General features: G+C 52.3%; 1 protein-coding gene across 2 annotated transcripts in view; it reads right to left on the bottom strand.

Annotated features, from left to right (window-relative positions):
* Nucleotides 1-485: 485 nt before the first annotated feature.
* Nucleotides 486-24,250, bottom strand: part of EEIG1 (estrogen-induced osteoclastogenesis regulator 1) — a 32,970-nt gene continuing 9,205 nt past the window's right edge. The window contains exons 2-11 of one of the 2 annotated variants that reach the window (XM_068656991.1): nucleotides 17,007-17,127; nucleotides 16,680-16,709; nucleotides 12,894-13,010; nucleotides 12,358-12,404; nucleotides 9,270-9,424; nucleotides 8,037-8,144; nucleotides 7,577-7,766; nucleotides 7,275-7,396; nucleotides 6,395-6,464; nucleotides 486-5,512 (exon numbers count right to left, since the gene is read on the bottom strand). In XM_068656991.1, coding sequence (XP_068513092.1) covers nucleotides 5,467-5,512; nucleotides 6,395-6,464; nucleotides 7,275-7,396; nucleotides 7,577-7,766; nucleotides 8,037-8,144; nucleotides 9,270-9,424; nucleotides 12,358-12,404; nucleotides 12,894-13,010; nucleotides 16,680-16,709; nucleotides 17,007-17,127 — 1,006 coding nt within the window. In that variant the 3' untranslated portion in view covers nucleotides 486-5,466. The remainder of the gene's footprint in view (nucleotides 5,513-6,394; nucleotides 6,465-7,274; nucleotides 7,397-7,576; nucleotides 7,767-8,036; nucleotides 8,145-9,269; nucleotides 9,425-12,357; nucleotides 12,405-12,893; nucleotides 13,011-16,679; nucleotides 16,710-17,006; nucleotides 17,128-24,250) is intronic. The other variant, XM_068656992.1, reaches the window with a different exon arrangement.

Below are 24,250 nucleotides of genomic sequence, written 5' to 3'. Positions count from 1 at the left end.
GGGAGCCTCAGAGGAAGGGGAGGTTGGGGGGGGCTGGGACTGAAAGGTGTGGATGTTACAGCTTTGGGAGGCTGGGGAAGGTGAATCCAGCTCATGGAGGAAGAGGAGAGGCTGCCCTGCTCCCCAGGTGCTGCTGGAGCCACGTTTCTGCTGTGGCAGCGTCCCCACAGCGGGGCAGGATGCGGCCGCTGAGCACAGCCCTGGCAGGGACGCGGTGTTCGGGACCACGAGGCTGTGCCAGGGGCTGGCGGTGGTGCCAGGTCACCTTCCCCCTGGATTTTGGGCTCCTGCTTCTACTGGCCGCGTGCTGCGGCGCCTGCCCTGCTCCAGCCCCTCTCCTGCCCCCGGGAGGGCTGGCAGGGACCCGGTGCCCTGCTGGCTGCCAAGCTCTGCCTGCCAGCAGGCACCGTCTGACCTTTTTGCTTCCTCAGCCAGTACTTCTGAAGCAAACGTCTGTCTAGGACAAAAACACGAAGCCAGAAGAATCATTGTGAAGTACCAAAAACCTTTATTTTTCCCCCAAACCATAACAACATTTGACATTATATTGATTTCCTCATATATTTGTTATTTCTCTACGTTAGGAACCAGATACAGAAAATACAAACACGATCTGTTGAATCAAAGACGGCACAGCATTCCGTTAGAAAAAGAAACAAAAAACTAGAGGAGCGAGATAAAAATGGTGAAAAATAGTCATTCCCTCCAGCCCAAACTTTCCAAGAATCATCATCAAAATAGAGCAGTGGAAGTAGCTTCTCTTTCTAAACGCACTTCTGCTTTAAGAAAAAAAGTTAGAGATTTATCTTTAGATTTTCAAAGTAAAAAAATGTTAAACTATCTTTCAAGCAATTTTGGAAGTTTGCATAGACCCATTCCCTTTCCAAAAATATCAGCGATCTCTCTATAGAATCTGATATAAATCAAGTGCGCGCCTCATCCGAAGATCACCGAGCTCAATTGGCTTTCACGAAAATAAAACATAATCTCCCCTTCCCCTCCCTCCCCCCACAAAAATACGGGCTCTCCCATTATTCCTTACAGTCGAGGCAAGTTCGGAGGCTCAGCCACACCTCTAGCTCCAAGCTTCACCCCAATTCCTTTCTCTTTTTTCCCAGGTTTCCAGCTCCCTCCCTCCCGGACAGCCACGGATGGGGTCGGGACGGCGCGGGTGGGCTGATGGACGACTCGGCGCTCGAGAGGGAAGGGGGGGAGCTCATTTGGGAGCCCCCCCAAGCAAGGAAGTGGCTTTTCAGCGCAAACACGTGCTACCAGGCAGTGTCTGCAGCAACTCGCCCCTGGGGACTTGCCTTGTCCACAGGGCTAAGTCACCAGAGCGTCAATTCGTTCAGCTAGAGCCTAGGCTGGGGGTCAGGGCAGGGCAGGGGGGCAGAGGGGGGCTCGGCAGCCCCCAGGTAAGGCAGCGAGGGGGGGGGACAGGACGGGGCCCCTCTCCAGGAGGGGCGTTTCACCTAGGTGCTCTAGCGTACCTGGAGTGAGGTTTTCCCAGAGGTTCACAACAGCGCGTGCAGAGTCCAGCTGCACAGCCACCAGTTTAAAAAGAAAAAAAAACCAGCAATGACAAAATAAATTAAAAAAAAAAGTCACCCCCCTCCTATTAAGATTCGAATGAAAGACGTTTCTTCGGGTCTCGGCCCAGTTCAGAACCCTCTAAAAACCTGAAGCGAACACTCAAAAGGGCTTAGCTTTCTGCAGGGGGCAAAGGGATTTGGCAATACGGGGGGGGGAAGAGATCACCAGCCCGCTGCCCATCACACCGAGGGTGAGGACAGCACAAAGCCCCCCATTTAAAGTGCCAACCATACCAAAAAAATAGGGACAGAGGGGCAACATCCTTCTCCCCCCTTTTTCCATCACGATTTCCGATTGAAACCCACCTCCTTCAGCAAGTCACAACTAAGCCTACCATCCCGGGCATTCACTCCACTTATACCGTTGTTTTTTTTAAAAAAAAAGTTAGTAAAAAAAAATTACATTGAAATTTCCCATGCCTTTTGCAACGGGCTTCCACCAAGCAGGGGTCCGGAGACTGAGAGCAGGGCCCACAGCTTTTGCCTGGCCCCGAGCTGGGAGCAGAGAGCCAGCTCTGCTCTCCAGGGCCAGCCGGGCGTGCGCAGCCCTGCTCACCAGCACCCGAGAGCCAGGGGATGCAGGGGCTTGCCAATAAGGTCCTTTTACTCGCTTCAGTCACCTCTGAATCCCCCTGAGAAAGGGAACAATGTAGGGAAGAAAGTCGTCCCCCCTCGGCCCCCCCAGGAATAAAATATCAATGAAACAATAACGCAGTCAAAAAAAAAAAAAAGAAAGAAAAACAAACACCAGCCTGCTGGGTTTATAAAAAAAAAAAAATAAATCAATAAACTTCAAGACAAAAAAACAAAGAAACTAGCCAGCGGTTTGGGTCTGGAAACTGATTCACTTCTTCAATGTTCAAAGCCCACCAGGGAACAGACGGCAGCGATGCCAACAAGGAACTCAAATCGAGGTCTAGGGCTAGAAGCAGGCTGCTCCTGCCTCCCTCCCTCCCTCCACAGGGCCCTCCAGCCCTGGCTGTGCCGCACTAGGCTGAACGACTAGGGCTGCCTTCCTACTGAAAATGAGGGGTGGGAGAGCTAGAAAATAAAATGACCAGGATCTGTGGAGTCGATACTGATGCGGAGACAAGAGACAGACACCCTACGAGACACCGTTACCAAGAACCCGAGCAGTGACGTGCCGAGCAGCTGGAAGAGAAGCCAGAGATGGCCACAGTGACGCGACGGAGCAGGTTACAGCTCTGCCAGGCTGGGGAGGTGAGAGCAGCTCGCTGGAAAGCTCAACTGCTGCTCCCCTTGCTTTGCTGGAAGAGGAGATTCACAACGCCCGGCTGCCAGCATCTCGGAGCGACAGACTCGTGCCAACTGGAGCCCAGGAGAAAGCCCTTGGCTCCCAGTTGCTCTGACGGCAACCACCATTGTTTTTCATGGGAATAGAAGCAAAGCAGCAGAACTGAGCTGGGTTGGCCTCTTTCCTAGCTTATTTCTGCCCCTTTCAAGTCCTGGTTGCAACGTTGGACCCCATTTCCAGCAGGTGCCGTGCCGGGGAGCAGCCTGACCCCCAGCTCCTGCCACAGCCACCCGAGGGCACAGCAAGGACACCCGGTGCTGTCTGGTGCGCTTCTGCCCTCGCACTGACCTGAACAGAAGGTCAGGCCAGGCCGGGCTTTCTGGCAGCACCCCAGGGAGTGAAAAAAAGCAAGCAGCAGCTCTCCCTGTCCTGCGAGCACCCCCGGCACAGGGCACCTCTCACCCAGAGCAGGAAGCTCCCCAGCCTGCGGGCGAGTGCCAAACCTCCCCAGACTGAGCGGAGGAGAGATCACAGTTGAAAACACCAGGAAGCGTGAAAGAGCTTTTGTTTCAGACAGACTCAAAAGATCAATACCTTTTCCCTACAATAAACCAAACCGAAGCGGTGTCTGTAACCCTTTGAACCGTAACCCAAATTTTAACTCCCTTTGAAGCAAAAGGGGTGAGAAAGATCCCTGTCCTAGTGCGGTCTGTCCAAACACAGAAAAAAACTTCTTGACTTGAGGACAGGAACCATCAAAACAGAGCAAGCAGCTGTATAGCTTTGCCACACTGCCTAACACCCTCCCCATGCAGCCATCCTTAGTTAGCAGGGCAAAAAAAAAAAAAAACAAGAAAAATTAAAATCAAGGCCCTTTCATTCCTCATCTCTCGTTCTGCCAAATTCCCTTTTCCAGTAGCTCATCCGCATGCATTCTGGCCGCAGAGACCACTATTAATCCTTTTTTTTTTTTTCTTTTTAAGAAGGCTTTACAATAGCTAAGTTTGAACAACAAGGTGATCAGTCACAAGTCTTTCCTTGCTGAGCGGGGCAGGTGTGTGCCCGTGTGTGTGCACGCACACGTGTGTCAGAGGAGGGCACGCTCCCAGCAGGGCCAGGAGCGCGCCCTTGCTCAAAGTGCATGGCTGCTGAGTGCTACTACAGTACACCGGCAAAAAGAGGGAAGGGCACTACACAGAAATAGCTTACAGGCCAAGAGTCTCTGTACAGGAAGGGCTGAGTCTGCAGAGAGCCCCGTCTGCAACGCAGCTGCCCGGAGGATCTATCAGGGGGAGCTGGAAGGGCCTGCCGTCTCTGCCAAGGAGGCAGCTCGAGTGTCAGGCAACTGCAGAGAAATCCCAAAGAGGAACAATTGAAGGAGCAAGCAGAAAAAGAGTTTGAAGCCTTGTCAGAGCTGGCTCACCACGGAGCAGGTAGGACCGGCTGCTGTGGCTAACATGGCAGGAAACATCCGTCCTACCTCTGAGGGCACAGACGGGGGCTTCACCTTGCCCTACTGCTCCCCAGCCCCTAAAGGAACCAGCTCAGGCGCAGATCCCTGCTGACAGGTCAAGAGAGGCCACCCAACACCAGCTCCCGTACTGGCCCCGGCCCAGAGAGGCAATTGTTACCACCACCACCAGAGAGACCACTGCGGGTAACTGCACGGCCCGGGGAGGCCGTCAGATAACGAGAATCTTTTCACAGTCCAAGAAGGGCAGCTCCCTTCCTGAGCCAAAAAAAAAAAGAGAGAAAAAGAGGCTTTGAATTCCAAGCTCCAACAGTAACTATTTGCTGAATCAGTCCAGCAAATGTGGATTACAACCCTGGAAAAGCCAGTCTAAGCCTCCTCCAGGTAAAATCTGGAACCTGTAAAGTGCTCCTGGTAATGCTAATAGGTGAGCACTGCCCTTCCATGCCCAGCAGTGGAAGGGCACGATGCAGTTAGTGGTATAACAAGCATTTAACCATTTAATCAGCTCCCATCTGGACCGCAGTAATTTTCTGAAATGCACTTTCGGGAGATATTTCCTATGAGAAGCTGTCTGGGGATGTGAGGGCAGCCAGGTGAAGTGCACACCACAGCACCCCTCGGTCAGTAAAACTGTTGCCTTTTGGAAGGTGACGCTCCCGTGCGGAGCCGATGCATGAAGCACCCTGCAAGCGGCCCTTCCACCGTGTCACCAACAAGCAGCTCTTGGTTTGGTTGCAATGGTTTCCCCCTCCCCCAGTGGTTTGAAGAGTTCACAGTGGTATAACCCAACGTTTTGGGGAGACAAAAGCTGAGACGCCCCCTGTTGCGAATGGATGGGTGGAACGAGGGGTGCAGAAGAACAACGTCCTCTAGGACCAAGGATACGTCCAACAGACACCTGGTGTCTGCTCGGGAACAGGGGAGGGCAGGCACTGGAAGAACTGGGAAGCGAGGAGGGTACTGCCGACAGGGAAAGTGCACGGTCTGGAGTGGTCTCGGAGTGGTTCTGCAGTGCAAACGTACGGGGAGGGGCGTGGAGAAATCCCTTCTGGAATGCTGCATGAAGAGAGGTAAAGGTTGGCATCCATGTGGCAGCGGACCGGGTAGGGGGCCTGTTTCCAGCAGCTCTACCCTGTTCTTCACATTTAGTGGGTTTCAATCACCACTGGCTCGTAAACTCCAGATGAGACCCTGAGGAGGCAGAGGGGAAGAGGAGGAGAAAGCCAGGTTATTTTCCTCGGTCGCTCAGAGCAAACAAGCCTCTATTCAGAGCTCTCAGCTCATGAACATCGCCCTCTAACCTCACACAAAATACTGAAAATAACGAGTCAGGCTGGCGGGACGTCAACGCACATAACACAAAACAGACAGCTACGTGGCAAGCTAACACTAGAGCACTTGAAAGAGCTGGGTGTAGCACATAAATCCTTCTAGAAGGCAGAGGAAAGGGCTGGGGAGGGAGCACACTGTGCAGAGAGCCAGCGTTCCTGGCTCTGCTTCCAATTTTACCACCGACCTGACGCATCTCTGTGTTCACCATTACTGCTTTTCTTCCTACAAAGGTGCTACAAAGCTTGGCAAACGCAGCCAGTCAATGCACGACGTTAAGGGCTATTGCAGCGAGACAAAGTTTTATTTGTCCAGAAGTCTTTCACAAGAGAAAAAGCCCTTGACACAGACGGAGGGGGCAGGGAGAAGGGACAATGGAACAAGCTGCTGCAGTTTTGCTGTAGTCCAGCAGGAGGCAAAGCTCCCTGCCTTCGGTCGGGTGCGGAAGCAAACAGGAACCAACCTCTACCATTTTGTCCTTTTACTCCTCACTTACTTCTGCTCTTGGATCTACTAACCGGGATCAAATTATCCCTATGAGCTTCTACTGACAATTCACTTGCACTCCAGCGTGGCTGCAGCCTGTCAGCATGACACCTGGGGGCGTTAATGTGGGAATAAAGCCACCGGGCAGCACGTGATGTTCAGAAATCTCTCCCGTAACAAAGGTGAAAGTTTCCTGGGTACAAACAGCCAACTAATCTCTCTGGAGCCTCGCTGTCTGCAGGCTTGCAGGAAACCTACCTGTTTCCCAGCTGAATACCGCTCAGTGTCGTCGTTCCGTCTCTGCTCACGAACAACCTCAGGTTGCTATCTGCAGACAGAGAAGGAAGCAGGTATCAAAATCCAGAGCTCCTGCTGGTTGCCAGGTGCCCCTCTCCCAGGTGCGTTACACAATGTTCAGCACAGGAACAAGTGTATTTCTGTGAATCCATACGCACGCTTTCTGGTGTTCCCATAGTAATAGGGCCCTCGGGAACTCTTCTTGCTTTAAAAGGGAGCCTCACGTACAAATCAAGCACAACACTGAGTTTTGGAAGAGTAAAAGCAGGGAAATGAATGCGATGACATTCCTCCGGCTGCTTCTTTCGAGGCAATTCCACTGATGTAAGTTTTTGGGTCAGCTTTAACACATCTAAACAGGTAAACTGTGGGGCTCCCATGAGTCTTTTTTGTAGGCTCATCACTGGAAAAGAAATTCAGCCTGTTCTGCTGGCAAGAGGTGGCTGTACTCAGCCTAGTTTAAACCCATGCTGAGTGAGGTGGAGATCCCCATGTGATTTAATATCAAATCCAGTGATTTAAGGTGACTAACAGTAATCTGTAGAAGTACTAACAAGAAGTTAAGCTCAGGTTTAAAACTTATTGAAAAAACACACTAGATAAAGGATATGAGATTGATTTCTAGGCTAAACCGATTTCTAGGCTTGACCGTTTGCAAAAACCGCAGCACTCAAATCCACATGGTTTCTGTATCTACCACAGAAACACCTAGCAAGCACTGAAAGAAAATACTGTCAAGTGGGGAAGGGAGCCTACAACAGATCAGATGTGGCTCTGTAAAAGCTTGGCAGCCTTGCTAAAGGAAAAGCCAAGACCTCCCCTGTGAGGATCATCCTCTCACCTTCAGTATTGCTGACATCTGTGAAGTCCTGACTCTGCATTATCTTCTCCACTATATCGTCCGCATCGATCCTCGTGTCATCCACTCGGGTTGGATGACTCTCCACCGAATCCTTTTTCCTCCTGGGGAGAAAAAATAAAAGGAAAACTTACTCAGCCTGTCAAGACAGACTTTCAGATGCTCTCTTGCTTCTTTGAGCAACAGCCTGCCTCCCAGTGACTACTTCCACTTTACTGCTGCTTGAAGACCAAGGAGTAGGTTCTGTCTCTCCTTTCCAAAGGGGCTTTGCACCAGTTACCTACCGAGAGGGTCTGTCCAGCAGAAGAGCTGGTCTGGGGGGCCGGGGAGGCTTCTCTAGCTTGTGGTCACGCTCTCCCTCGGGGCACTCCACCGTCATGCTGAGCCCTCCGGACGCGCTGCTGCTGGTGGAGGTATTGCGGCGGTGGGTCAGGTCCGACATGCTGGAGGAACGGGAGTGCTCCGTGCTGTAACCTGCAAAGGCAGAGCGGTTACAAACCACGTTTTACCTCCTTCCTGGCAGCTCAGCTAACAGGCAGGGCAGCCTCAGACCAACGGTTCTGTTCCCAGATACTGAGGTTTATGCACGCATCAGTGAACTCATCTGTAGAGACTAAACAGGAAACTCTGCTATTACAGGGCTGGGTAAGAGAGATGGCTGCAAATTGCTCTCACAAGAGCTCGCAGCAGGAAAGAGAAAGGGATGGGGCCGCTGCCGGCAGAACCACACAGAGCAACACTTACCAGAGATCTTGGACTGCTGGCTGGCGTAGCTGGAGTTCCGCGAGTGCCCCGAGTGGAAGACTTCCTCGGGGCTGGACAGATTCTGATCGGGTTCTTCTGGGACACCTGCTGGGAAACAAGGCACTGGTTACACCACAACCAAGCCAGCATCTTGCCCGCTGCCTACGACTGACCACTGATCCTGGGACACCAGATTAAGGAAAGCGCAAGTCTGCTGGCAAAGCCTGTTGTACAGCCCAGCACAGCGCCTACAAGCACCTTGGAAATACAAAAGACAACGAAAAGGTTCTCTGTCAAGCTCTGATCACTAATTCTACCACCCAGTGCCTGAATTAACAGGCATCTCTAGGGCCCTGAAGGACCCAGAAGGACAGTTAGTGTCTGAAGTTTAATACCTATAACTATGAACAGCTAACACCATGGAAGCAAATGGCCACTATCAGTAAAGCATTATAACCTCCATTTGGGCACTCCTTCTGTTATTATTTTACTCCTGCTATTACTTGTCAGAGTCCATGGCATTTAGCATTTAAATCACACCCGAACTTGGCACTGAAACCTCAGGATAACCTCTGCTTCTTTGCCCTTGCCCCATCTTGCCTCTCTTGCAGCAAGTTGATCCAGAAGTGCCCCGGTGTAACATTTGCCAGCCTTTTAAGAGCAGCACTTGCACACCGTGCTAAGCGTGAGGCGATGTGACAGTGCTATTTTGGTGCAGTGTGCCTGCCTGCACGCTGGGAGTGTGCGGGGAAGGAAAAAAGGCAATGGGAGAATGCGGTGTCCTTGAAAATGGGCTCGCACAGAAGCCAAAGAACTCCACATCAGCAGCTGGAACAAGGCCATCAGACCTTAAACCAGCCTCTGAAACCTTCAGAGGAACTTTTCGAGAAGATAAGCTCGAGCACCAAAATAGCTGAGTGGAGAACAATGTTAAGTGGCACCGAACACAATGGAAGGCAGGGATGAGGGCGACACATGAATTATTAAATCCACAGCAAAAAGAACTAATTGCTTTATCTCCACCAACACAAGTAGGCACGCGGCAAAGATTGGTGCTTCCTCCTAACAGCTAGCTTCGTTTTTCTTAATTTTCTTAAACGAGTAAAGAGCTGAGGATTGGTTTGGGAAATCATGAAACTTTAAAAAAAAATCTGTGCTTGTAATTGGTGGGAAAAAGAAGGGAGTGTGCAGGCAGCCCCGGGCGCTGCGTGGCTCGGGGATGGGCATTCCTACCCGAGCTGAGGATGGTCGCTCGCGGCTTGCTCTGGCGCAGAGAGCCAATTGGGGCCGAAGTGCTGGTGCTGCTTGTGGTTCCCTCGCCCTTGCAGGTGAGCTGCAGGGTGGAGTCCTGCCCCGGGATGGTGATGGATTTGGCTGTGGAAGGCGGCCTGCGATCGGAAGAGAAGAGTGTTAGGATGTGCAGGGCAGGGATCAGGGCTTGTCCCATCCCACGGGGGGCTCTCACCGTGCCACGAGGCCTCCCCAGCTCCCCGAGGAAGGGCTGGCAGCCCCCCAGGCTACAGCACAGCGTGCCATTTGCTCCCTCCCCCCTAAAACTTGGGTCTTCCCTAATCCATAACACATCCGGACTGCAGAGCTGGCACTTTACAAACTGCTGATGACGAGGAAAAGCAAGGTTGAGGTAAACTAAGGCAGAAAGCGACCACTCAGTCATTCGTACAGGACAACCACACTCTCCTCCAGGAAATTATCCAGAGCTGCCCTTTTCCCCCAACACGTGTTCCAGCAGCCAGCCGGCCTCACAAACAGGAACCAGCTTGTTTTCAGCCAGCTTGAAATCCCAGCGCCATCCTGCTACACCTCTCTGACCCGGGTCAGAGAGAAGCCTTTTATCCCAGCACCCCTACGAGAGCTTTTTACAACCATCGAGTGACCTTTCCATTTTTTAACTGATGATCAAACTACTTTTCAGTGAGACTAAAGTATTTTTCCAGCTGTCAGAATCGTTTTTCTGGTTGTTCTGCGTGCTCCCGACATCCCTCTGTAAATGCTGACTCCAGGACAGAACTGCAAGCGCCTGAGCCCCCTCCCTTCCTGCAGGAGGGTTTTTGGGTCAAAGCCACGGCATGTGCAGCGTGGCAAAGTTAATATTCCTGCTGGAGCCCTAACTTCCCTCTAGCCTGAAGGCCGAGCTGTAACTAATGGCTTATACCACGCTTTTTAAGTGAGGAGCGAGAAAGCCAAACTTTTATTCGTCTCACTTGGAGCTCTGAGGTGAGCGAGGGAAGATGCTACACAAGGGGACCATCAAATAGCTTGGGAGAAAGAATAAAAAGCTAAAACCATTTCTTACAGCAGCCAGACAGCTACAAAGGTCACAGGAGACCCCCGGCACACCCTCCTGAGGCAGAGGGGAGCAACCACCAAAGAACTAGAGCACCTCCCTAACCGTGTTAGCGGTGATTTACACACAGCCAGGTACTTTGGGGACCTTGTTTCCCAGGCTAATAAGGCCCCTGCTGCCTCGATCAAGCCCACTGCTGCTGCAGCAGCTGTCGGGTCGGGCGAGCAGCCTGCTCTCCCCTCCTGCACGACACCCAGGAGGGGAAGGTTCCTCTGGGTGCTGCAGAAAGCAAGTGCTCGGCGAGCACATTCAGGAGTGACTTCCCAGCTCAGTTCCTGCCTAACCCTCTAACGAGTGTCATTTCTCAACAGCTCCCCTGATCAAGGACTATTCTACATGCAAAGTTTCCATTTTTAGACATTTGCACATCATCACCATATAAAGAAAAAATGGGGACGACTGCAAAAATCCTGCAAGAAAACGCGGAGGTTTGACTTTCCCTGACCCCACTTACATTACAGGGATATTTACGCTCGATGCTGTATAATTTCCAGGTACTAACAGTGGGGTTTGATTCCACAATGAAAAAGCAACAGGTATTTTTGTCAAATGTTGTCAGCCATCCCTTCAGTTTGTCATTGAAATTAATCCTAGTAACCTGGGCTGGAAACATCTGTTAAAGCATCTGTTACCATTACAAGGTTAGGACTGAAGATGCTCAGAGTTTAATTCTGAAGCAGATTTCTTTTTCTGAATCTGATGGCACTGCATTTACTGTTTGAAAGGCTCACAAATATTGCTGCACTGTGAAAAGGCATTCACAACATACAAATTAGGCAGCTTTTTATAACAACGCAAGCTCATTGATGTACTCGAAGCCAGCTCCTAAAATTAGACCATTTAGCCCAAAATGTCGCTGCTACGAGAGGTGACCTTAAGGTAAAGCTTTCTTCTCCCACACTGCTGGGAGTCAGCAGGAAATATTCCAGGAAATATTCCACCAGCCCAGGGCAGTCCTGCAGCACTTACACACCTTGCTGCACACCGGCTGGGATCACTGCAGGGTACAGGCACACGTCACTGCTGTATTTGTTAATTGATTCCCCAACAATTAGCAAAGCAACAGGACTGCTCTCCAGCTCTGCTGCATTTATTCTTCCTTGCTACAATGGATTTAAAAAAATAAAAGATGTGTATGACTGCAGTTTCTCTACTAATCAATACAAATTATGGTCCTAGGTTCCTGCAGAAGAAAAGGAGAATTAAAATTCTCCAGCCTCGCGTTGTTTTTGTTGCTATTTCAATTCAGCGTCTTTATTTTGAGTGCTATGTGCTGAAACATGGTAATTTCCAAGACTGTTTTCTTCATTGACCTTTCCCTTCTTGGAGGTCACCAAAACCAACCCCAGAGCTATGAGAAACTGTCCCCCGTGTAAAACACAAAGTTCATTATCAACGTCTGTTAGTTTCCAAAACTCAATGACACTAGGAGGGAAAAAAACAAACCACCACACACAAGAAGACTGTTTCTTCCCCCAGAAGGGAAAAGAGAGATGACCCCAGTCCTTCAGAAGAATACAAGAGATTTGGAAAATCAGGTTTGAGTTTAAATGGGAAATTTGAAAATACTCCCCCTGCCATCCCATCTCACAGAGCAGGAGTGAAAACTGCCACATGCTTCAGCAGCTCTCGCAGGTCACCCTTCACATCTCCTATCACCAGTCAACATTACCACTGGCCCCGAAATTCAGAATTTCCCCACCCTATAGCTGATTTTTTTTTGTTATTTTTTAAACTGGGAAACAACAGCAGAGAACAAACCAACCAAAAGCAGTCATGCTATACCACACCAGCTGATCCAACAGCCTAGGCCATCACTTTCGAGCTTTCCCCCATGCTTCCTTATCTCAAGGACGTCTTTTCCTCCACCCCAGAAATTTCAGTCTCCAACAGAAGACTGCAAAAGCACCAGGAGTCCCAGTCCCCCCAGAACAGGAGGAGTACCCAGAAACTCACGTTTTGAAGCAGGGATCCCCCGAGAGCAAGGACATCCCGATGGTGACCTGCAGAGAGGGAACAAGGCCCACAGTTAGCCATCCTGCAGTGAGCTCCTCACTTAGCAGCCAGGAGGTCAAGGGCTAAGCGTAAAGATTAATGAGACACCGTTCCTCCCTAAAGGAGATCAGCTCCAGGGATTTAGCCAGTTATCCCCTCCCTTCCCCAAGCAGACATCAGTGGCTCCGAGCTGTAGGGGCTCAGCAGGACACCAGCCTGGCAACCCTGACAGTGCACTTCAGACTTTTTTCCCCCCCCAAGCTCATGCTTTCTCTGATGATAAAAAAATGTTATCAAGGGTTATCGCTTGGCCAAACGGATGCCAAGACATCAAAGGGCAGCTGTGATAACAGCAAATGTCCCTGCTCAGACAGCAGCCTAAAAGCAGAACCCTCTCCGTACAGAACAGGATCTCTGAGGCTCAGCGCTGCACTCTGGCTGTGATCTTTTTTTACTCAATAGCAGGATTTCCACTGTGGCAGAACCAGCTGCCGTACCTTTAGGATGGAGTTGTCCTGCCGCGTGTTCTTGGTGTCGTATCCTTCCAGCAAGCAGCAACGGACAGTGGATCCAGAGCCCGCAAATTCTGCCAGATTTAGGTCAGCGAAGCCCAGCTGTAGCCACAAAAACAATGGAGGGGAAGGGGAGAGAACAAAGAAACAAAAAAAAACACTTCAATAAGGGGATATACAGTGTCACCCAGAGCAGAGGAGGACAGCACCGCTGTGAGTTCGGGCAGAAACACAAGCCACACACGCAGATATGGGGTGCAGACCCCTTAGAGCTGGGGGTGGGAGGTTGCCTGCCTCATCCCCAGCCAGGTGAACGCTCTGCGGGACATCAGCCCCATGCAAGGGAGGAAAAGAGCAGTGGTGCTGGCCAGGACAGCGTTAACCAGCCTGCAGCAGTTGCATAACCAAGGACATGGAAGGCACTAGGTCACCGATGTGGAAAAAACAGAATCACACACACACGAACATAATAAGGCACTCTTTGTGCCCGGCCATCCCGGAGTGCAGCGGAGCATGCGAACCGGGAGATGAAAGGATATTGTTACAGGGGAAAGTGACACTGTCCTGAAGCACAGGACGGGGCCTTGCAGCACCGCAAGCTGGGAACAGAGAGCCACAGGGCCATGTGAGTGCCCTACTGCCACAGATCAGCTGCTGCGCTGGGCATCCCCTGCAGCAAAGCTTCCTCAGCATCTCCAGGGTTTAAGTAGCCAGTGGTACGTTTGGCGGGCAGGAAGAAGAGAAATGTCTGCAGAGATTTAGCTATCAGCTCTCCAAACCTTCTTGAACAAAGAGAAAATAAATAGGAAAGGTGCTAAAGTTAAAGATTAGAGGCAAATTCAAAGAGGGGATGGATGCCTCTAGAGCACAAACACAATGAGGAGTAGTTTTGCTCTTCTGCTCTAGGAATACAGTGATTTCCCAAAAGAAAAAAAAATTACAGCTTCTTTTACTCAGAACTTTGGCAATAAGTCAGCTGTGTCTCACCTACCCTGCCCAGAAAGAGATGCTGTCCCTGAATTTGACCAACCAGCCCCAGCACAGGTCAGCATCACCTCAACGTACAGGTCAGCTTCCACAAGAACACTGAGAGAAGCTGGACAAGCAAATGCCCCTACCCAGCTGTTATTTTGTGAATTACCGGGCATTTCTCCTCCCCTGGTGTTGACACCTGGATGACAGAACCGAACCACGAGCCTCAGACTAGCAGCACGCTAAGGAAACGTGGTGCTCTCAGCTGATAGGGAGTTAGAGCCCAAACCAGTCCCTGTTGTATGAGCATTGTTCCGTATCAGTACTGCTCCCATTATTCCACATCAAAAGTCTAAACCACAGCCTGCACGAGATGGGATGACAGCAACAAGATTAAGGTACCTTTGTCCTCCGTCCCATTCTCAAAGGGGAACAAGCGCTGATGGCAAATAAGAAGTGGGACAGAACAGGAACCTTTCTTCAGCAAAAGGAAGGAAGAAAAACGACCTCAATTCACTCCCACTCTTCTCCCCCCGAAAGGGCTCCCATAACTCGTGCTCCTCCAGTTCCTGCTGCAGGTGTTCCTCTCTCTCGCAGTGCCGAGGGTTAGGTTTTTGCTGAATATTCAGCAATAATGCAAAAAAGTAGAGACTTTAGCTCTCAGAGAGAAACTGGGGAGGAGAAAGCCACGTGCAATGCAACGCATCAGAGCACCAGAACTGGAGGATGGAAGAGAGGTGGCACAGCCCCACCAGAAGGAGAAGGGGGCACCCGAGGGGTGCCCAGACCCCCCGGCCCACATCGAAGCACTAACAAGGGCCTTGCTGAGGAGCTGGGCATCAGAGGACAGATGTGGGACGGGACTGGCAGCACCCACGCTGAGTGCTGAGGTCAGAAGCCCTCCTCAGGAAGCAGACTCGCAGTATATAGAGGAAGGATCCCTTAGCAAGAGGATGTTTTCATATGTCACCTTTCCGAATAGTTTCCTCAGTTTTCCAACCAGCTGATGGCGTTTCTTCCAGCTCGGGGAAAGAGTTTCCGCTTTATCAGGCCTTCCTGGTGGTTTCCGCTCCATAACCCCTGACACTGAGGTGACATTAACGTCAAACCAAAGGTACACGAGTCTGTGGAAACTGTCCTGAGCACAAACAGCTCCGCTGCTGAAGGGGGAGCAGGTAGGGAGGGCACTCTGCACCTCCCACCATCAGGGGAGTTTCCAGCTGAGCGAAGGTAGTTTGAGAAGGTGAGGACTGGTTGTGTAGGAATGGGGAAGTAACTGCACGGACACAGACTGCTGCTACAAACATTGGGAGTACCAAGTAACTCGATTCTGTCACAACAATCTGTCTGGAAATGAGTCTGAACAGGCCTAGTCCACAGGCCAAGACTGCAAAGCCTATAACCACCGTCTGGTGCAGCACCCCTCACCTCCACACGGGTCCTTCCCCAATTCGAGGCATCCAGCCCGGCTGGGGAGAGCTGTGGGAAGGCAGTGAGGACCACGTGCATGCATGAGACTCCTTCCACTTCTTCACAGGAGACCGAGCAAGGCATCAGCTCAAGAGATGAGTACTTGGGCTTTGGTCTCTGATTTGGGGCTGGAGCAACTAAAGCTCTTAACACGCCTCTAAACGCAGCTGCAGACCGAGCGAAGGGGAAGTAGGTTACAGCACAACCTGAATAAGAGTCCAGGTTAACTCCACCACGGAGACTGCCTTCCAGCTTCCTTTAATTTTTCCCAAATACAGTGGGAAGCCTCAGGACGGGCATGGAGGAGGAAGAGGCCGGCGCGTTTACACCTCCCAGGCACACCTCTTCCTCCGGCTACGCTGCACTCCCCGGACAGGCAGCTCTGCAGGACGGAGGAATAAACCTCCCCCTCGGTGTAAATTAGTGAGAGAGAAACAGATGGCCCTCGAGACAGCGTCCTGACGTTAGCCACAAAAAAAGGAACAGCGTGGGCAGCACCGCTGCCCTCTGCCGCAGGGCACAGCGGTCCCCAGGTGTGAGTGCAGCTCTGCTCTCGAAGCTTTTTAGACCCACGGTCTCAGGAAGGATATTGATTAGGAGAAATTCTTACGAGGCTCTGCGTGACCTGAACATCTGTTTATTAGAAACTAGCACCAGTGACTCATTTTCAAACAAACATGGTTTGGGGCTCTGTGCGAACGCAGCTCCCAAGCCAACATTGTCTCTTGTTCCAGCACAAAGCGAAGGGGTGGCACCCAGCCCATTGTCTCCCACAGCCTGAGCGAGAAAACGAGTGGGGCGAGCGTGTGTGTAACGAAACGAAAAACTGATGTCCCTGATGATCAGCTTGTTTCTTGCCTTGGTGCCCCCCGTGCCCTGGAGGACAGGGATTTCTGCTGTAGGTTTCTGCCCGTCTCACAGCGCGGCGAGGTGCCTACCCCAGCCACAGATGGTTACTGTGTTCGGGAGAGCACAGTAACTCGAGTCTGTATTTCTTTATTAGCAAGACATTGCCAGAAGCCAGAAAGTTCACATCTGACTCAGAACTTCCCCAAAGTTTGAGGACATGCAGAACATCTTCCCAACCCCCTTCTCAAATCCACATCCAGTGCAATCTGGATCCTGTCCCAGTAACTAAGCTTTTTTTTTTTTTGGGAAATCACTTAATTCAGGCCGAAGAACTAACGAGTGCCTCTCCAGAGTGCCTCTCGCAGCAGCCATGCTGCGCTCTGACAGTTCAGCCACTGCTTTCTGCTGGGCACGGAGCACTAACAGCAGACAAAACCATCACCACTCTGACACATTTGCCCTTTCTTTACCCTTTCTTACCTTGGAGTAGGTTTTTCCGCCCTTCAGCTCCTATAATGGGAGACAAAACAAACAGGAAAAGAAGCTATTATCTGCGCTGGGGAAACATGGGGAAAGTCGTTACTCAATCCTGGAATTTGGTCTCAGGATTTCACAAACTCCTGTCCCAACACCCTGCTCCCTCCCACCCTCGGTCAAGCACCCTCGCTGCGGAGGCGAGCTCCGTTTGGTTTCTGTCTTAGCCCTACAAATCCTCCCTTCCCACTGCAGTTCTTGCTGCTAAAAAAGCAGCTCGGAACCAAATGAGACATGGGTGGTACCGGCCAGAAGCAGACGCTGGGCGCTCACCTTGCGCACAGATACGCGGCAGATGCAGGGGTCCAGGAGCCCCGTGGCGGGGTTGGCACTCATTTTGCACACGAAGGTGAATTTCTTTTTCCAGCGGACACAGTTTTCCTGCACTTCTTCTCTGTGAGAAAACAAAGAAATACAGTCTTCAAACACAGGTTCAAAGCCAAATCAGTCCCAGTTGTCACCTTTGACCGGGAAGACGGTCCGCAAAGCTCCTCTACAACCTAACTCGGCCCCCAGCACAGGTTAATCATCTCATCAGCATTCGCCTTAAATTCTCCCAAGCCCTTCACCGTTTCCTGCTCAGCTGGTTTAGCTCCTCATGGTCCAGCCTGGACAGACCCAGGCTCTAACTCAGCAGGGCTGAAGGTTTCCGAGCTTCTCTTCCTGCACCACCCACTGCGTGCAGCCTCCTGAGCAGTACAGGTGCTTTGTGTCCTTCCCACCCTGCTCTGTACACGGGGACTGAGCCTGTGAAAACAGCCAGCTCGAGGGAGGACACGAAGGGGTGGAAATGCCGGTGGGTGCAGGCAGACAGGACCAGGCCATGTGAGAAAAGCCCGAGGTGAAGAGGAGCGCGCGTCCCTCACACCGCTCGGCTCTGACCACCGGCTGTGGCTGCAACTCGGGCATAGAGTGAAGGAGGAGGAGGAGGAAGATGAGGTGGCTCCTCTCAGAGCACAGGAGCTGCTGCAGGTAGGGCTCAGGCTCCACAAGGCCCTCTGAGGAAGCCGAGCTTCATCTCTTGAAGACTGAGGGTTCGAAGGGGCAGGGGAAGGAGGTGCAGGGGGCCTTTCATGAGGCCCTGGGTACCAAGTGATCCCCCGCAGGCTGCACGGCGAGGCCTGATCCGGTTACCTGAGCCGCTCAGAGCTCAGCCCCTGGCCCCCAGCCAATTAAGCACTCAAAGTAACGAGGCTGAGGGGAGGCACGGCGCTCCTGGCAGCTCCGAGCTACCAAGTTTGCATACAGCCCTTCTCTCGGCATGGGACAAAGGAGCCAGGACACCAAAAACCTTGTCTGCTTCAGCAGGGAAAGGGAAGCTTCCCACCAACCGACCCAGGCACAGGAAAGCCAGAGAGACTGCAGGAAAGGGAAACGAGACCAGTCGTGGTGTGGCCTGCTGCTGGGAGGGACGGGGCAGACACCAGAGCACAGCCCTGCAGCCCCTGCCCCAGCCCTGAGGTGAAGGGAAGGTGACAGCATGCTGGGGAGTGGGTCCTGAGCCAGCAGCTCCCTGCCAGTCCTCCAAACTTCTCCGTGGGACTTCAGTAAGCCGGCTGAAGGGAACAGCAGGGACCAGAAACGGGACAGGTGACAGAACTAAACCCTATAACCCTCTGTGGTGTAGATACGGGCTGGTCTTCCCTGGGTAAAAGGAGGGAAAGCAGGAGGCCACGATCCCTTCAAGGCGGTGAACTCAGACTCCTTGGTGGCGATGGGAGGCACTGAAACACCGGGCATCTCAGTGCCGGGAGCACCTTTGAGTTTGGGATTAATTCAAGATGAGGCCTGGTTCTCACTGCTCCACTCAGCTCAGTCCAACTCCTTGGGGCAGGAGGAGAGGAGATGCATGTCCACAGGGATTAAAGGGGCTTTGCCCGTAGTAAAACATTCCCCGAGCTAGCCAAGGGAAGCTTCAGCCCTGAGGTGCCCAAAACCTGACACAGCATAACTCAAATGACCTAGAGGAAGGAGAATTCAGACACAGATGAGAAAAGCATTCAAGAGAGAAGGATAATGCTCTCAAACCCACATGCTTCAGATCTGCAAGGAGGGTGTGTGGGACATGAGGACCCCAGGCTCTTGTAGCAGCGTTATTCTTCTCCTGCCTGGGCACGGGCTCACAGCACAGACCCCAGATATGGCCAGACCATTCCCCGTGCCACAGGCACCTGAGCTTCATCACGGCACACCCCAGCTGGCAATGCCAGCAGCTCCCTGCTTCACCCTCCCGATGTGCCGGAGCCCCTGCAGCGTGCCAGTTTCCCTCCTCGTGACTTCTCCTTGCGCTACCAAGCGGCTCTGATTCAGCATCTGCTGGATGTGGCTAAGCCCAGCACAGGCTAACGAGTAAAAAATGTGGCAAAAAGTCCTGCCTGGGAATAAAGAGCTGCTTCACGAGCTCTGCTAACAGCCCTCCTGTTTCTTATTAACGATATACGTCTGCCTTTCCAAGCTGCTGTGGGCAGCACGGCCCAGGCGATGAGGGGACGAGCAGAGGATTTGGGGACGAGCAGCACCACGAGCGACGTGCCTACAGGTGTGCACGGAGCTCAGGGACCTGCATGGGGGCTGCACAGGATGGAACCGAGATAAAACTCAGAGCTGCTTTCCAGTCACAAGTTTCACAATCATTCAGCAAGGACTTTCAACTTTTTTTTGTCTTTTCAGAGTGGCTTTTCAGGGTGGGGGCTGGGGCCGTACCACCAGACAAGCAAGCAGCAGCATTGTTTCGAGCCAAACTGTAAAAAATTAGTTCCACATTTCCAAGAGCCAGCATGGGGTGAAGTAATGGGCTTTGTCTATCCGCCTCCCAGCAAGTTATCATCAGGATGGTAATTAGAGAAGACTAAAATAGGAAGAAAGAGTGGACTCGGATGAGGAGCGGTTTTGCATTTAGCTCCAGAACACCCGGAGCGCGGCGAGGGATGCACAGGGAGGTGTTTCTTTCCATCCTGATCACAGGGCACCTAAAAGCAAAGCAGAAGCTAACAGCTTTAAACCAAAAGTGTCTAATTTTAAGTCGTACTCTGTATTTGAAGCGCCAGAAATAGATGAGAGCAACGCCAAGCACTAGGTGCCAATTCAACGGGTCTTCAGAAGTTTTATTTTAAAAAAAGCTGGCCGTAGCATTTTGCAAAAAAAGCTTCTGAGAAGGCTGAATGCCTGCCAGGCTAAGCTTTGCCCTCTTCTGACTCGAGACTTACTCAAAGCTATGTAATTACTCTTGCAGACCTAAATATACCGCCGCAGAATAAACCAACGCAGCCCTGCGCTGGCTTCTGTGAACAGTGGGCTTCCGAGGGGAGCTTCGAGCTCCTCGCCTGCCTCTGGCCCTGCAGCGAGCCCAAAGGGACCTCAAGCCACGTCCCTGGGCACTGCCGTCCCCGTAGAGCAAAGGTGGGCTGTGCAAGGAGCAGCAGGAAGGTGTTTTGGTGTGGCAGGAACCTGACCCGTGGGAGCGATGCGCAAAGCAACCCGCTGGTTTATGGCTTTTACATCCCGTGCAGAGCTCACAGCGCGCTTGGTGAAACCCACAAACCTCCCCGGGCTCAGGTCTCACGCGCAGCCTTCCTGCAGCCCTGGAGGCAGGCGGAGGAAGGCACGACAAACAGATTTTACATTAGAGATGTTTACCAACTGCGATTTTAGTGCCACGGACAGAGCAGCACTGTTACAGAAAGCCACGATGCTGACCGGGAGCTTGCTAAAAGGAGCGCACAGGGAAAGGCTTCTAGAAAGAGGCCACGTGTAGGAGCCACGCTGCCCAGGACAAGCACGGGGTCTGTCCCACAGGGCAAGCCAGCTACCAAAGCACCACAACAGAGATTAAAACTTCTATTTACAGCCTCAAAGCCGAGCTGTGCCCAGCTGGGTGTGATGCTTCAAACACAACCCGCTGAACCAATTTGGCCTGACCCATTTACAAGAGCGGTTGCTTGGCTTGTGCTTTATGGCAGCAGCCATATGTAAGAGAGCTAAAAGCAAGAAACATCCTAAAAAGCCTACAGGCTCGCTGGGGGGGGGGGGGCAGAGACAACAAAAATAGCTTCCCAACGCCAAGCACTGCAGCAGAGCAGCGCGGCTCGGGCTGGTGTTGCGCACACAGCAGCAGATGTGGGCAAACCTCGGGCTAAACAAGAGGGTACAGAGATAAGTGTGCACAAAGAGCTGCTTATTTACGTCCCCTCCTCCTCATTTACACAAAGGCTGAGGGCAGCTCTCCTCTTTGTGACGCCCAGCCCGCACGCCCACGGCCCCCAGCCTCCGAGGGGTGGCTCTGGGTGAGCTCCCCGGGGCAGAGCTGATCCCTGAGGGCTCACGGCACGCAGCGCTCCCCTCGCCGGTTCACCTCTTCACATGGCAGCACGTCACTGAAGCCACATCTCAATACCATCAGGCACAAAAAAGATAACTGTTTTAAGGAGGCCAGCCCCAGCTCGGATCCATTTACGGTGCAGGTTGATAAGCTGCCTTCCGAGGGGTCCCGGCACTCCCGCAGGGAGTCTGCTGGGGAGGAAGGTGGTGCAGGTGCCAGGGCGTTCCCTCAGGCACAAGGGAAAGGAGAAAACGAAACAAAATCAGGTCACCAGATTGCGTCTAAATGGCAACACCATGCGTCTCCTCCAGCATTTCCTTCCACGCGTGTCTCGGCTCTGCTTCCAGCTGCAGACACACACTGTTAGAATCAGAACGGCCCCGGTAGGAAGGACCCTACAGCACACCCAGTCCCAACCCTGCCATGGCAGGGACACCACCCACCAGGCCAGGTTGGCCATGGCCTCATCTAACCTGGTCCTGAGCACCCACAGCCTCTCTGGGCAGCCCGTGCCAGGGCCTCACCATCCTCTGAGGGAAGAATTTCCTCCTAACGTCTTATCTTACATCTAACATCTTATCTAAATCTACTCTCTGTGAGTTAAACCATTCCTACTTGTCCTATCTGTGTTATTTGACTGAGCAAGAAGTCACTCTGCTTTTTTGTAACCCCCTTTAAGTACTAAAAAGCTGCCGTGGCAGCTCGCTGGATCCCAGCTCCCTGGACCAGTCCTGTGCTATGCCCCGGAGGATACAGCTCCTATTTTAACCAGGTTATCTACTGCAAAGCCCTAATGGAAGAGGCACCTTTGGTAGGGCCTAGGAAAAGCACCCAAAGATCCCCCTCCCAAAGGGATTTGCTGAGGTCTGTAGCCAGCAGCCACACCACCGGGCTCCCAGCACACCGAGGTTTGCACCATCCTCAGACACAGCTCCTGCTACACACACAGGGCCTAATTGCTGCTTTAAGCATGGAAAATACAAAAGGGAGGTGAAAATCCATATAACAGAGAGCAAGCCTTTACCTAGCCATTAGCTGGTTTAGGTTTACAATCCAGAAGCTGTAGGTGGCCCCAAATAACGGCTCAGGAGCGGGCACTCGAGTGCAGCACGTATTATTAAGGCAGGCTGCATCCCAGCCTCTACCTGCTGCCAAGCGCGGGTAGGAAGCAGAAGCAGGGAAGAGGCAGAGATCTGAGCCTGGTGCTGAGAGGTTCAGCCGAAACATATTCCATGCAGGAGGGGTGAGAGAGAGACCATCTTCCTCGGGGAGCACCTCACAGGACTGGGAAACGGCTGGATAAAAAAATCCTGCCAAGACCCAGGACAGCTTAGCCTGGCTCTGTGGATATAAAAATTCAGTGACATGGAGGGGTTTTTGTCTGGCACCAAAAGGACCTGCTGCCAGCCCCACACCTGCCCTGCATGGGCTCACCCGAGGGGCAGGAAGGTGCCAAAGGGCTCTCCAAAGGCCAGGTCTGAGCACCGATGCCTTTGGAGTGAAGTCCTCATGTGAGCCAGAGGCAAATACAGCAGAAAGGACACACAGCAACTGTATGGGGAGGACAAAGCTAAGGGAAGCAGCTTCGGGCACAGGTGAGAAGCCAGGGGAAGGCTGAGACCATCTCCAATTGGGGTGAAGACAGCACCACGATGTGTGAAGTGGGTAAGGAAAGAGCTGGAGCAAAACCCAGGTGAGCGTGAAATAACAGCAGGATACAACGAGCGATTTCCAAGTTCTCCATGAAAACGAGCCGCTATCGGGTCGGGGAACAATTGACTTTTTATGGCTTTAAGCTTATCTCCAGCGGGCTGCTTCCAAAGACACGCAGCTTTTTGAACCCTCCAAGAATAATCAATCGCGATGAAGGTGCACTGGGACGAGGCAGGGAGCAGCAATACCTGCTGCAGAGCGGGGCAGCAGCCAAGCACCAGCAGCAAACCCTCCAGCAGCATTCCTGCTGGGCATTACCAGCTTCAGCTCTGCCTGGCCTCCACACATCCCCACGTGAAACCCCATGCGGGGTGTCCCTGAGCTGAGAGCCCTCCGGTGCATCATCTCCTGGACTCACTGTCCAAGAGATCCAGGGCTCCCAAAATCTAGTAACGGGGCTTGTTTTAGAGGGAAAAAAGGAATTTCAACCATTTCTTGCATCTAAATCTTCAAACCTTTAAACTCTTCCTTTCCTTTAAACTCTTCCTTTCTGATGGTGGTTATCAAAAATCAGCACGCAGCCGGTGATGGAACGCCAGAGCACAAGTTGCTCAGGGAAATAAAAACTGGGCCAAACAGAGGAAAAAAGACACAGGATAATGAACCTTGAAGACAAGCTCTAGAACAAGTCAGATGAGTTTTGGAAGGGTGAGTGAGGGTGGAGCACGGTGAGGGCAGGAGAAATGCTCTGACAGACGGCCAGTGAGCGGCGAGGATGCACACGGGGCACAGGCTGCTTTGAGGGGTTTATGTTTTCTTTTTTTCTGCCCTCTTGAATTGAAGAACAAGCTGGCCATGAGGAAAGCAAGGACGAGAAGGGCCTGTAGCAGTGAATATCATGCAACACAGCTCCTGTTACACGCTGTGCTTTAGCCGGAGCAGCACGCATCCGAGGGCTGCTCACCACATCCCCAGCACACCAGCGCCTTCTGGGCAGCGGCCAGGGACCCGTGCCAGGAGCAAAAACATCCCAAGGACCCAAACTCTTCAGTGTAAAGGAAGGAATAGCTGGAGGGGTGACTCAGTTACCGAAATCCAGGTCTGTAACAGCGCGCGGATCGAAGGCTGGAAGACGCCTTGGCTTTTTATAAACCACCCGAGCGCACTGAGTCACTGCCCCGGCTCCCACCTGCATTGTTCTGAGGCTCATTTGGGGCTGGATGAGCTGAGCAGGAGTCAGGTGCCAGGCTGCCAAATCCAGCACCGGCGCTTCCTTATCGTAAGCAAACGCACAAGTATTTACAGAAAACACCAGGAACAGCTCCACCATGCTTGGTCAGCCCTCAGCTCTGACGCTCAGCTTACTGCCCAAGCCAGCTGGACTTAGGGGGACGAGACCTCCGTGGGACTGGAGGGGAGAAAAGAAAACCTCCCAGATCCCCCAGTACCTGCGTGCCCTTGGGACAAATCCCAACAGAAATCTGCCTTGCAGTTCTAACAGGTAGAGGAACCAAAGCTTCAGAAAACCCCATGGGTTTGCTCTGAA

The sequence above is a fragment of the Anas acuta genome, chromosome 20 (assembly GCF_963932015.1).
Source record: "Anas acuta chromosome 20, bAnaAcu1.1, whole genome shotgun sequence".
NCBI lineage: Eukaryota > Metazoa > Chordata > Aves > Anseriformes > Anatidae > Anas > Anas acuta.
The sequence above is the reverse complement of the archived record's forward strand: the minus strand, read 5'-3'. Positions and strand labels throughout refer to the sequence as shown.